Source organism: Mobula birostris, chromosome 21 (genome assembly GCF_030028105.1).
Source record: "Mobula birostris isolate sMobBir1 chromosome 21, sMobBir1.hap1, whole genome shotgun sequence".
NCBI lineage: Eukaryota > Metazoa > Chordata > Chondrichthyes > Myliobatiformes > Myliobatidae > Mobula > Mobula birostris.
In genome coordinates, this window is record NC_092390.1 from 18037953 (window position 1) to 18052643 (window position 14691).

At 51.3% G+C, this 14691-nt stretch overlaps 1 protein-coding gene across 1 annotated transcript; it reads right to left on the reverse strand.

Annotated features, from left to right (window-relative positions):
* Positions 1-5004: 5004 nt before the first annotated feature.
* LOC140185876 (calcium homeostasis modulator protein 3-like) lies at positions 5005-10318 on the reverse strand. The gene is made up of 2 exons (XM_072239671.1): positions 9764-10318; positions 5005-5436 (listed from the first exon to the last, which is right to left on the reverse strand). Exons 1-2 carry the CDS (start codon positions 10316-10318, stop codon positions 5005-5007), a joined length of 987 nt encoding a protein of 328 aa, XP_072095772.1.
* Positions 10319-14691: the final 4373 nt, after the last annotated feature.

Consider the following 14691-nt stretch of genomic DNA (forward strand, 5'->3'; position numbering starts at 1 on the left):
ACTGTGGGTTTGCAAAGAGCGTCTGGAGAAATCCCATAGCAGACAGACGAGTGACAGAGGACTCTCATCTACGATCTGTTCCCACAGAGCCCAACATCAAGTGCTGTTGGCAGGTCATCAACTGGGTGAAAGAGGCCCCAAACTTGTTGGTCTGCCACACATCGAGATGTGCTGCCAGTGGGGAAGGACGACGGTGTACGGTTGTTCTCCTACTGTAGAGAGAGGGGCTGGGCGGGAGGATTACTACATGATTCCCATCCCAAATCCCATTCTGGAGAGTACGTCCCTCAAATACATGCGCGATATCCTGTCAAAGGCTTTCTCCTGCTCCAAGCTGACTAGCCGGACGTCCAACTGCTGTCCTGCACATTGCAATGGCGACCCTCAGCAGCAGGAGGCTGGGAAAGCCCTTCCAGCCAGGTACGACACGGGTTTGGTGTGGGTGGATCACCTGTCCCAGAACAGAGAGAGGACAGGAAGTTCTGTGGGGCTGTGGTGCCCGTGGCCTTCCTGTCATACCCTGCAGATCCTCAGTATGTCCGCCACTGATCAGTCCTCACAGCGCTTCCCCTGTGAACCTTCTGCTAGAAGAAAGGTGAGCACGTCCCATCCTTTTCCACGGTGTGGACCCTGGATCGGCAGATAATCTTGGAGGATTCGGCGGCGATGTCCTGGGCTTGCCCGCCTTCGTAACTCCTCCCTCACGCCCCCCCCCCCCCTTCACTGCAGGAGGAGAAGGTGCTGGAGCTCAGTCTGGAGCTTACGCGGTTCCCTCTGACTCTGCTTCGCTTTCTGAGCCCCTTTGCGGGGCTGCTCGAGGCCGGCCAGCTGCTTGCTCCGCACGGGTGAGCCGGAGCAGAGTGTTTCGGTACAGTAAGTCTACCACGTGGAGCCCCCACGCCCACCACCACCTCCTTGACTTGGTGATTGAGAAGTCGCCTCCCCAGAGCTGAATCTCCAGGTCGCTGCGCGATAATCGTTGCCCCCCACCACACAGATAAACTATGGGGCCACCATCGCGACCATTTCCGGTAGTTGCGGAAAATCACATCAGCCAGGTACCGCACGACGCTGATATATCGCACGTTCTCCTGACACTGAGCACGTTCAAAGGGGCCAGTTCACGATTCGTCTAGAGGCTTATATCTTATCCTAGTCACTCAGCCTGAGTCATCGTGCCCACCCTGTTAGTTGAAAAGACGCCACTGCCTTCTCTCAATTCCTCCGTCTCCGCCGCATCTACTCTCAGGATAAGGTTTTTCATTCTAGAACTAAGGAGATGTCCTACTTTTTCGAAGAAAGGGGCTTCTCTTTATCCAACATCAACGCTGCCCTCAACCACATCTCTTCCATTTCACGCACGCCTGTTCTCACCCCATCCTCCCACAACGTTAGGGTTCCTCTTGTCCTCATCTACCACCCCACCAGCCTCCGCGTCCAGCGCATAATTCTCCGGAGCTACCGCCAGCTCCAACGGGATCCCACCGCCAAGCGCATCTTTCCCTCCCCCACCCCTAAATTTCTGTTTTCCGAAGGGATCGCTCCCTTGTCCATTTGTCCCTCCACACTGATCTCCCTCCCGGCACTCATCCTTGCAAGCGAAACAAGTGCTACACCCGCCCCTACACCTCCTCCCTCACTACCATTCAGGGCCCCAAACAGTCCTTCCAAATGAGGGGGCACTTCACCTGTGAGTCATCTATTGTATCAGGTGCTCCCGGTGTGGCCTCTTTTATATCAGTGAGACCCGACGTAGATTGGGAGACAGCTTCACAGAGCATCTACGCTTCTTCCAGCTGAAAAAGCAGGACCTCCCAGTGGCCACCCATTTGAATTCCACTTCCCATTCCCATTCCGATATGTCCATCCATGGCCTCCTCCACTGTCGTGATGAGGTCACACATAGGTTGAAGGAACAACACCTTATAATCCGTTTGGGTAGTCTCCAACCTGATGGCATGAACATCAATTTCTCAAATTTCCGATAGTGTCCCCCCTTCACCATTCCCCATCCGCTTTCCCCTCTCTCACCTTATCTCCTTGCCGACCCATCACCTCCCTCTGGTGGTCCTCCCCCCTTTTCTTTCTGCCATGGCCTTTCTGTCTCTTACACCAATCTACTTCCCAGCTCTTTACTTCATCCCACCCCCTCCAGGTTTCACGTCTCACCTGTGTTCCTCTCTCCCGTCCACCCCACTCCCACATTTTAAATCTACTCCTCAGCTTTTTTTTTTCTCCAGTCCTGCCGAAGAGTTTCGGACCGAAACATCGACTATACTCTTTTCCATAGACGCTGCCTGGCCTGTTGAGTTCCTCCAGCATTTTGTGTGTGTTCCCTTGTCCTGGTGCAGTTTGGGTTCCACGTACATACAGAGCGTGAGAAGCTGTAGCCTTTGTTTGAATCTTTGAAGGGGCTTCTCCATAAGTTCCAGCAATACCTCAGCCCAACTCTCCTTGGGCACCCGGTGGAGAGGGTAGTGTCGGTCCGGAGAACCCTCTCGTGTGTTGTTGACCGATGGAATAAAACTCATCCTCCTGAAAACGCAAATTTGAACATTCGCTGTTTCTATACAACAATTTATGAATGAAGCATCATTTGAAATAGAAAACAAAAGTTCGACACAGTGAAACTCCCTCCACTCCGTCCCATCACTCACTCCCGGTGTGAGACACCGAGTGAAGCTCCCTCCACACCGTCCCATCACTCACCCCGGGGTCAGACACCGAGTGAAGCTCCCTCCACTCCGTCCCATCACTCACCCCGGGGTCAGACACCGAGTGAAGCTCCCTCCACACTGTCCCATCACTCACCCCGGGGTCAGACACCGAGTGAAGCTCCCTCCACACCGTCCCATCACTCACTCCCGAGGTCAGACACCGAGAGAAGCTCCCTTCACACCGTCCCATCACCCACTCCCGGTGTGAGACACCGAGTGAAGCTCCTTCTACACTGTCCCATCAATCACTCCGGTGTCAGACACCGAGAGAAGCTCCCTCCACACCGTCCCATCACTCACCCCGGGGTCAGAAATAGAGCAAAGCACCCTCTACACTGTCCCATCAGTCACTCCCGGTGTGAGACACCGAGTGAAGCTCCCTCCACTCCGTCCCATCACTCACTCCCGGTGTGAGACACCGAGTGAAGCTCCCTCCATACCATCCCATCACTCACCCCGGGGTCAGACGTCGAGTGAAGCTCCCTCCACACCGTTCCATCACTCACCCCGAGGTCAGAAATAGAGCAAAGCACCCTCTACACTGTCCCATCAGTCACTCCCGGCGTGAGACACCGAGTGAAGCTCCCTCCATACCATCCCATCACTCACCCCGTGTCAGACACAGAGTAAAGCTCCCTCCACTCCGTCCCATCACTCACCCCGGGGTCAGACACCGAGTGAAGCTCCCTCCGCTCCATCCCATCACTCACCCCGGTGTGAGACACCGAGAGAAGCTCCCTCCACACCGTCCCATCACTCACCCGGTGTCAGACGCCGAGTAAAGCTCCCTCCAAGACGTCCCATCACTCACTCCCGGTGTGAGACACCGAGTGAAGCTCCCTCCATACCATCCCATCACTCACCCCGTGTCAGACACAGAGTAAAGCTTCCTCCACTCCATCACATCACTCACCCCTACGGTCACATCACACACCTCGGGGTCAGACACTGAGTGAGGCTCCCTCCCATCAAAAACTCTTGGGGTCCGACCTACATGAACCTGTTTCTGAAAACTAACACTCACTTTCTCCTAATAAATACCACTGAGTACCTGCCATGCTCTGAGAAAACTTTATTTTAAGTTACTGTTATTGCTTTATTTTGCGCAGAATTTGTTGTTTTGCCACTAGACGACAATGGGGTGATAATTTCTTAGATTGCAACACACAGAGGTATATCAAAGGAACAAGCCCCTCAGTCTACATTTTTAAACCATAAGATACAGGAGCAGAATTAGGTCATCGGCCCTTCGGGTCTGCAGACGTGGCCCCCTCATTTAGGGAAAGATGTTCTCTGGTGGTCTCATGGGGAAAGGGACGCGGTCCCCGAGCTCCGATGTGGCTGGTGAGGTCAGTTGGGCAAGGGGTGTCGAGGTGCGACGGGCTGGGTTTATTCTGAGGTTTCTCCCTCCCTCGGCGCTTCATGCGGGGTCTCTGGCTTGTCCACGCCTCCCTTCTGGGTGACACTGAGGCAGGTATCTCCAGGAAAACTGGTGAGGAAGGTATAGTTTTCAGGGAGGCTTTGGGAGTTTCAGGGAGGGTTCTCTGCAGTGTCCGTGTAGGGGGATGATCTGTTTCGGAATTAGTGGGCCTTGTGTTGGTGACGTGGTCCGTCTGGAGTGCCTGAGGCAGATCTGAGAGTGGTCGGTCCCGTTGCTGGGAATGAGGATCTTGCTGGGACAGGAATGGTGATTTGGATTCTTGTCTCTGAGGCGGGGAGCGTGGAGATAATAGTTCCGGTGAGCAGAGAGAAGAGGCTGAAGGGGGATGGGGGGTGTGGAAGCGGGGTCACTGGGCTGGATGGATCCTTGTGGACTGGGAATTACGATGGGGGGCTGCGCCACGGCAAACATATTCAAGACTGGATCAGACGTCTTCAGCCCGTGGGGGAACGGGCGGGGCACTGGCGCTAGTCGGCTTTGGTGCAGAATCGAAAGGCTGAATGAGCTGCTCCTGTTCTCGTTTTTTTCTAATTCTAGCGCTTGACCACCGCAGCGATGAGCCTCAATGGTACAGCGGCTGGTGACGTTGGCCTCATTGCTCCGGAGACGCGAGTTCGATCCTCGCCCTGGGCGCTGGCGTGTCTATGTGGATTTTGTATGTTCTGTTTGCGGATGTGTAGGCACTGTCGGACAAATAACTGAATCGTTAAGCCAAAGGGAGCTAGCCCTCGCCCACTTCGCCTTTCTCCCTTTAGTCCTCCTTTCGCCCCTCGCTCCCGCTCCCTCTCGGAACTCGGAGTCCCACTAGGTCTTGGGGTGAAGGTAGTGGAGGGGCGGAATGGCTTTTTAAACCCGGGTGTGCCGTGCACCGTTTCCCGACGGGCCCTGAGAGAGCCCCGGGTGCCCAGGGGTCTGCCGGCCATCGTCCTGGATGGCCAGTGGGGGCCTGGAGTTGTCCCATCGCTGAAGGAGCTGGTTTAGCTGCTCTTTGTTGGTGATGCCGTGTAGAGGCCAGTCCGCCTCCCCCTCCGTCCCCTTCGCACTCTCCTGGCCTTCCGCTCCCTCCTGTCCCGGTCCGACGAAGAACTCGCGGACGCAGCGCCGAGCGAACGTGTGCGCATGCTCGCAGCACATCTCCTCGAAGATCTTCTCCTCCAGGTCGAGATAGTTGCCCCAGTACCAGTTCCGCAGTGGGTTGACTTGTCGAGAGCACGGCCTCAGGGTGCGAGCGAGGAATGCGGCCAGGATCAGCAGGAAGAGGGTGGTCCATCCCACCGCCTGAGAACACAGAGGACACAAACACAGTGCCGGAGGAGCAGAGCAGACCCGTTGTAACCCGAGCTGTCCCTTGCGATCCCGCACTCACCCAGTCACCCTCCTGAACCCAATCCCACAGCGGCTGGTCCCTGGACCACCAACCTCGCTATCAGGCACCAGCCGGATGGATAGAATGGCCGTCCCGCCTCGAGCTTCCCTGTGAACCGGAAGCAGGAGGGCAGGGTTGGTACAGGGAACTCCCCGCCCCTCCGGGTTCCATGCACACTTTCCACTCTTATGGCATCAGACAGCGGGCCCCAGACCACAGGGAACATGAGGAGGTCCCAAAGAGAGAACACAGGGAGTTAGGTAGAAAGCGCCACTGAGGGTAAGGATAGGGTGATTTGGAAGATGGCTGAGGAATTGGTGCAGGGGGCAGGAGTTCAAATCTCTGGATCAGTGGAATCTCTTCTGGGGGATGTATAAAGGGACGGGTTACAGCTGAAGATGAGGGAGACCAATATCCTTGCGGGCAGGTTTGCCGGAGAGTTGGAGAAAGTTTAAACTAAATTGGCAGGGGGATGGGAGCCAGAAGGATAAGTGTAACACGGGAGCAAAATTGTTAAGGGTGGTGAATACAGGACGGAAGTTGTTATATTTTAATGTATGCAGTATATGGAATTAAGTAGATGACCCTGTGGCGCAATTAGAGATTGGCAGATACGGTGATGTGGGCATCACTGAATCTTGGCTGAAAGATGATCTTAATTTGAGAGCTTAGAATCTAAGGATACACATTGTATCGAGAAGACAAGCAGGTAGATAGAGGGGTGGGGTGGCCCGGTTGGTAAGAAAAAGTGAAATCAAATCCTTTGAAAGAGTTGACATAGGATCGGAAGATGTAGAATCCTTGTGGGTAGAAACTCCAAGGGTAAAAGACATGGATGGGCGTTAAATACAGACCTCCAAGTAGTAGCCACGATGTGGGATACATATTTCAACGGGAGATAGAAATATTAGGATAGTAATGGGGGATTTCAATATGCCAGTAGATTGGGGAAATCAGACTGTGCTGGTTTCCAAGAGAGGGAATTTGTAGAATGCCTGCGAGATTGCTTTTTAGAGTAGCTTGAGGCCACTAGAGGAGAAACAATTTTGGATTGGGTGTTGGGTAATGAACGAGATTTGATGTGGGAGCTTAAGGTAAAGGAACCCTTAAGAAACAGTAATCATAATATGATAGAATTCGCCCTGAGGTTTGAGAGGAAGAAGATAAAGTCAGATATATGGATATTATAGTGGAGTAAAGGGAATTACAGAGGCATGAGAGAGGAGCTGGCCAAAGTTCATTGGAGAGGGACACTAGCAGGAATGACAACAGAAAACCAATCACTGGAGTTTCTGGGGGGGGGAAAGGAAGGCACCAGATAGATACATTTCTTAGATTAAGAAATATTCTAAAGGCCACAGTGCCTGACAAGGGTAGTCAAAGACAGCATAAAAGCAAAAGAGAGAGCATGTAATATTGCAAAAAATAGTGGTAAGTTAGATAATTGAGAAGCTTTTGAAAACTAACTAAAACTCATAAGGACAGAAAATATGAAATATGAAGGAATGTTAGCCAATAATACAAAAGAGGATATGAAAAGTTTCTTTCAAATATTTAAAGAGTAATAAGAGAGGAGATCTTGGATATTGAACCACTGGAAAATGATGATAGAGAGTTAGCAATGGGAGACAGCTAAATGGCGCGGGAACTTAATAAGTATTTTGTGTCAGTCTTCACCTTGGAAGACATTAGCAGTATGCCAGAGGTTCGACAGCATCACAGGGCAGAAGTGAGTGTTGTTGCTCTTACTAAGGAGAAGATACTCGAGAAGCTGAAAATCCAGCTGGATTATACCCCAGGGTTCTGAAAGAGTTAGCTGAAGAGATCGTAGTGGCATCATTAAATGACCTTTCAAGAATCATTAGATTCTAGAATTGCTCAGAAGGACTGGAAAATTGGAAATGTCACTCCACTCTTTAATAAGGGAGGGAGACAGAAGAAAGGAAATTTTAGGACAATTAGCCTAATTTCAGTGGTTGGGAAGATGTTAGAGTCAATTATTAAGGATGAGGTTTTGAGATACTCGGAGGCACGTGATAGAATAGGTCAAGGTCGGGATGGTTTCCTTATGGGGAAATGTTGCCCGACAGATCTGTTGGAATTCTTTGAGGAAATAACAGTTAAGATAGACAAAAGGGGGTCGGTGGATGTTGCTTACTTGAAATTTTAGAAGGACTTTGACAAGGTGTTGTACATGAGGCTGTTTAACAAGATAAAAGACCATCGTATTACAGGAAAGGTGCTAGCGGGGAGAGAAGATAAGCTGACTGGCAGGAGGCAAGTAGTGGGAATAAAGCGGGGCCTTTTCTGGTTGGTTGCCGGTGACTAATGGTGCTCCGCAGGAGTCAGATTTGGGGCCACTTCTTTTCACGTTAGATGTGAAAGATTTGGATTAGGCGATTGGTAGCCTTGTGTGTAAGTTTGCGGGTGGTATGAGGATGGGAGGAGGGGCAAGTAGTGTTGAGGAAGCGGGGAATGTGCAGAAGGACTTAAACAGGTGGGGAGAATAGGCAAAGGGTGGCAGATTGAGTAAAATGTACGGAAGTGTACCGTCATGTGCTTTTGTAGAAGGCATAGAGTTGTAGGTAATTATCTAAACGGAGAAAATTCCAAAGTCAGAGCTGCAAAGGGACCCGGGAGTCCTCGTGCAGGATTCCCTAAAGGTCAACTTGCACCTTCAGGGTGAGTCAGTGGTAAGGAAAGCAAATGTGATGCTTGCGTTCATTTCGAGAGGATTAGAATATAAGAGCGAGGGTATAATGCTCATTCTCTATAAGGCACTGGTCGGACCGCACTTGGAATATTGTGAGCCGTTTTGGGCCCTTTATCTGAGAAAAGATGTGCTGGCTTGGGAGAAGGTCCACAGCAGATTCACGAGAATGATTCCGGGAATGAAAGCGTTTATCGATGGTTCTGGGCCGTACTTGCTGGAGTTCTCGTTGAAACCTATCGAATATTGAGAGGTCTAGATAAAGTGAATGAGGTGAGAATTTTTCCTGTAGTGGGTGAGCCTAGGACCGGAGGGTACAGTCACAGACTACTAGAGGGAGGTCTACTTAGAACAGAGATGAGGAGAAATTCCTTTAGCCAGAGGATGGTGAATCGGTGGAATTCATTGCCGTGGGTGGATGTGGAGGCCAATTCATTGAACTGATTTAAGGTGGAGGTTGAGAGGTTCCTGAGTAGTCGGGGCGTCAAAGGTTACGGGAGAAAGTAGGATAGTGGGTTGGGGGTGATAGATAAATCAGTCATGGTGGAATGGCGGAGTCTCCGTATGCCGAAGAACCTGATTCCGCTGCAGTTTCTGGTCGTACTCTGCCCCATCTGTCCAGCGCTTTACAGTCGCTTCACGGAAACAAGCCCTTCGGCCCAACTCATTCATGCCGACCAGGTTCTCTACCTGAGCCAGTCCCTTTTCCACACGTTTGACCGACATCACTCTAAACATTTTCTAACCATAAACTTTCCCAAGTCCCTTTTACATGCCGTTAACGCACCTTCCTTAACCAATTCATCCGCCTTACCTATGACACTCTTGCCGCTTTAAAGCGTTTCACCCTCACCTTAACTCTACACCCTCCAGGTTCAGACTAAGGTAAAAGGTGAAATGTTTCAGGGGAACCTGGGAGCGAGGATCTTCTTCACCCAGAGGATGGTGCGAGCGTGGGACGAGCTTCCAGCCGAAGTAGTGGATGCAGGTTCGATTTCATCATTTAAGAGAAGTTTGGTTAAATTCCTGGATTGGAGGACTGTGGTGCAAGTGCTGCTGCGCATAATCGTTATGGCCGAAGTACTTGTCCCTAGGAAGTATTGTTCTGTGACTTCTCTACTCTGGGAAAGAAAGGCTGTGACTACCCACCCATCCCTGCTCCTTGCGATTTAATAAACTTCTCTGTTGTCACCCACAGTCGTTTTTGCTCCGGGGGATGGGGGGACAGTCCCAGCTTGTCCAGTTGTCCAGCTCTTCTCCATTCCCCACAACACCACGACCTTCTGCATTCTCACCAGCCTTCTCTCTAGCCCTCGGCTCCCTGAGCACCGCCCGCCCCCCCCCCCGGATCTTAAGCTGATCTTAATGTCCAACACTCGGATCGTGTAGACTCTGGTCTCCGCACCCCTGGCTACCGCTGGACGACAGAGAGATAGAATGTCCGAGAAGCCAGTTGGACCAGTGGACGAGAGTCCCTCCCCCCGCCCTGCCGTGGCCGGAGCAGTAGGGTGGGAGGCGGCTGGCTTTACCTGGGAGACAGTGCGCAGGTACCGGTAGGCTGCATTCCTGGAAAAGGGCGGGTGCCCGGGCAGCTGCACGGAGGCGAGGTCCTTACAGGGAAGCCGGGCCAGGGCGGCGCGCAGCTCGGCCGCAGTGTAGCCGCTAACATTGGCGAAGCGACCGGGCTCCAGACTGGTAGCGAGGGCGCAGGCGAGGCACTTGCCATCGAGCAGAGCCACGATAAGCCAGGCGGCGGGAGGCAGCGCGGCGCTCCGCACCACTCCGAGCAGCAGCGACAGCAGAGCACTGCCGTCCCTGGGTCGACTGCCTTCGGGCCTCCGCCACTCCCGCAGCAGCAGAAGCCAGCGTCGGTTCACCATGAAGCCGCAGATGAAGAGGGCGATGCAGGGTAGGAGGAGGACCGCCGCCGCGTACGCAGTGTTGTAGCCAGGTAGACAAGGGCAGCTAAAGTTGAGGGCACTGTATAGCCGGACGCTGGCCAGCGCCAAAATCCCACAGATCCCGTTCGTGACCGACTTCGGGTTAGACTGGAGGCTGCGGAGGGTGGCGGTAAGGCGATCCATGGCTCCCGAGCTACAGCCGGCGCCGGCAATCCCGAGGCAGTGCCCCCCGCCCCCACCCGGCTCCGGGCTGCCGATCACACGCAGCATCCGACGTCACTGAGTAGGTGAAGAGCGGGCAGGTGAGCTGGTCAAAGACCCCAACCAAACAACCTCAGACTTGCACTCTTCACGCCCCTCTCGTTGCGCAGAAGATACGAGAAGCATGTATCTCCGGGCTCGAGAGCAACTTTCACCTCGCTGTTACAAGACTATTGAAAGATAGAATGGACACTCACTTTACGATCCACCTGGTCATGGTCTCGTACTTTATTGGCTACCTACGCTGCAATTTCTCTATAACTGTAACACTTTATTCTGCCACAAACAGGAGAAAATCTGCAGATGCTGGAAATCCAGAGCAACACACGCAAAACTGCTGGAGGAACCCAGCAGTCCAGGCAGCATCTATGGAAAAGGGAAAACAGTCGACGTTTCGGCCCGAAACCCTTCAGCATAGACGCTGCCTGGCCTGCTGAGTTTCCCTAGCATTGTGTGTGTGTCACTTTATTCTGCGTGTCACTTTGTACTACCTCGATATACCCATGCGTTTAAACGATTGGTAGGGATGACATTCAAGACAAAGATTCTCACTGTACCTGGGTACGTGATAATAATAAACCAAATGACAATTTTCCCCCGGTGCTGAGCTCTGTGCGGAGGGGTCTTGCGGTCTATTGCTCCATAGAAGTGGCTACACAGGTTGACAGAGTGATGATAAAGAAGACATGTGGCACGCTTGTGTTAAGCCGCTGAGTTCAAAAGTCAGGAAGCTATGTTGCACCTTTATAAAGCTGGGATCACGTCTGGGGTATTGCACACAGTTCTGGTCGCAACATTATACGAAGGATGTCGAGGTTTAGCCGCGTGTGCAGAAGAGGTTTACCAGGATGTTGCTGTTTGGATTAGAGGGTATGTTGTTTTCATGAGAGGCTGGACAAACGGGTTATTTTCCCGGGAGCGGCGGAGTCTGAAGAGAGCTGGTAGAGGTTTATAGAGTCATAGAGAAATACAGCCCCGAAACAGACCCTTCGGCCCATCTAATCCATACCGAAACCATTTAAACTGCCCACCCCCAACGACCTGCACCGGGGCCATAGCCCTCCGTGCCAGCCGTGCACCGACCCGAGCTTCTCTTACACATTAATATCGAGCTTGCATGCACAGTTTGTGCTGGAAGCTCGTTCCACACTCTCACGCTCCCCAGAGTGAAGCAGTTTCCCCTCATGACCCCATTAAGCTTCCCACCTTTCACCCTTAAGCCATGGCCTCTGGTTGTAGTCAACCTTTCATAAGATTATGAGGGGCAGAGATAGCGGAGAGAGCCAGTATCTTTGCCCCAGGGATAAAATGTCTAACACCAGAGCAATTTAAAGTGGTGGGGGGAGGGATGCAAATTCAAAGGAGATGTGCTTGGCAGTTTCTTATACACAGAGAGTGCTGGATGCCCGCAACGCTCTGCCTGGGGTGGCGGTGCAAGCGGAAACAACAGAGACTCCTAGACAGGCACGTGAATGTGGACATTGTCAATGTCCATTGAGTGACTGGACGTTAGTTTAAGCATTTTATTGAACTAGGTCTTTCAGTACCGATATGCCTGTGAGGGAGTACTGCCGTCTGGCACAGTCCAGGCTGCCAGACGCACGCCGAGGGACGCGCTGAACCTCAGTTCATGCTAAGACTGGGTGCGGAAGGTCGGCAGTATGAGATGCCGCGACCCTCTGGAGGATTTAGGCCCTACGTGGACGCATCTCAACACTCGCAGTTTGCACTGTGCCAGTAGGCGCCGTGAGTGGCAACGGTGCCTCGGACACAGAATGTGCTCACACTATAAACACGTTGAACCATCTCTGTGTGTTGTCACCTCAGACCAGCCTATTAAACAACACCCCTATAGGATGAACTTGGAGAAGGGTAAGCTAGTGGAGAAAGAGATTGAGTACATGCTAGCCACAGATATTATTAGGCCATCCAAATCGGAATGAGCGTCCCCCTGTGTGGTTGTCCCAAAAGTCGATGGGAGCATACGATTCTGTACCGATTACAGAAAAGTGAACGCCATCACAAAAACTGATGCGTACCCCATGCCAATGGTGGACGATTGCATCGATAAAGTGGGGAGAGCTAAGTACATCACAAAGATCAATTTGCTGAAAGGGTACTGCGTTCCTTTAACCGACCGGGCTAGAGAAATCTCAGCATTTGTCACTCCATCTGGGTTATACGAGTATAATGTTTTACCTTTTGGCATGAAAAACACCCCAGGGACCTTCCAGAGGATGATTAATTCAGTGATAAAAGGGTTAAAGAACGCAGAAGCGTATATTGACGATTTAGTGGTCTGGAGTGACACGTGGGAGGAGCACATTGTGGCAGTAGAGGAACTGTTTAAACGGCTGTCTGAAGCCAACCTGACAGTGAACCTCGCGAAAAGTGAATTCGGCCACACTAAGGTCACTTATCTGGGATTTGTGGTAGGACAGGGGCAGCTGGCACCGATGCAGGCTAAGGTGCAGGCTATCTCTGAAGTTCCCATCCCGACGGACAAGAGAGCCCTGAGAAGGTCCTTGGGGATGGTGGGGTACTATCGGAAGTTTTGCAAAAACTTTGCGGATATTACCTTCTCTCTACTAAGCTCTTGCCGAAGAATGCGAAGTTTGTGTGGAACGACCTTTGTCAACAGGCCTTCAAGAGTCTGAAGGCGATTCTGTGTCACCATCCTGTATTGAATGCGCCTGACTTTTCAAAACCTTTCTCCCTAGCAACAGATTCTAGCGACGAAGCAGCCGGGGTGGTGCTGTTACAGACAGACAAAGAGGAGGTTGACCACCCAGTGGCTTATTTTTCTAAGAAGTTTAATGTCCATCAGAGAAATTATTCCACTGTGGAGAAGGAATTACTGGCAATCATACTAGCATTACAACATTTTGAGGTTTATATTTGTCCGGCACGGAAACCACTGATAATTTACTCTGATCACAATCCATTAGTGTTTTTGGCCACTATGAAGGATAAAAACAAACGCTTACTAAGTTGGAGCCTGGTCTTACAGGAATTTGTTATTAGAATAAAACATATAAAAGGAACGGACAATGTGATTGCTGACTGTCTATCAAGGTGTTAAAACTTAAAGTTCTCTGTATTAGCCGAATAGCTGATGACTACCTGTATATTAGTGTGTATCTAATAATGTGCATTCATGCCCATAATTTTTACCCCGGTAAAAGTCCTTTTAATGGTGGGGGTGTCATGTGTGACGCCCAGCAAAGGTACCGGACGGATGATGCTAATGAGAGAGATAAGAAAGACAATGGAGAAACATTCAAAATGCTAATAAGAGAGAAAAGAGGGATTAACGGGAAATGAACACAATTCAGCTATTGACAAACCGGTTGCTTTGAATCTGAACTGTTTGAATTTGATGGACAGATGTTACCCCAGCAGGGGGATAAAAAAGAGCAGGTTTGCTAAGTCACGTGACACCACAAGACCCTGGGAAGAGCAATGTGCCCCCACAAGTTGGTGTGAGTTTGGAGGTCCGGTTCTCGGAAACCGACCAGAGGCTCACAGGGTGTAAAGGTACGATCGGTGGGAACCTGGGGTGTGTGTGTCCGCCCTTGCCTGGGCGCCGGGTTCACCGCGGAAGAACGATCGTTCCGGAACGGAGGGGTCACAGTCGGTGACCACAGAGGGATAGAAGACATCAAAGGGTCTGCCCGAAACCAAACTGCGAAGGCATCCAAAAGGTCTGCCTGAAACCAATTTGTATCTGTCTCTGTCTGTCTGTCTGTCTGTCTGTCTGTCTGTCTCTCTCTCTCTCCAACGGAACGACAACAGCGATTACGGCGAACTGCACTAAACTGATCTGAATTCTGCTTCACTTAAGACTGATCATTTTACCCCTAGACTGCGATAGAGCCTGGTTGATTCCTATTACTCTAGTTCTGTGTATACGTGTGTATTATCATTGCTAACCTGTTACATTGATATCCTTACGATTAGTGTACTGTATTACTTATTTCTTTAATAAAACTTTATTAGTTCCTAGTAATCCAGACTCCAACGAGCGTTCCATTTCTGCTGGTTTGGCAACCCAGTTACGGGGTACGTAACAATTTATATACACACGTTCTTTCTCTCTCTTCTTTTTCTCTCTCTGTCCCTCTGACTATACCCCTTGCCCATCCTCTGGGTTTTCCCCCCTCCCCCTTTTCCCTCTTCCTGGGCCTCCTGTCCCATGATCCTCTCAAATCCCAGTTGCCAATCACCTGTCCAGCTCTTGGCTCCATCCCTCCCCCTCCTGTCTTCTCCTATCATTTCAGATCTCCCCCTCCCCC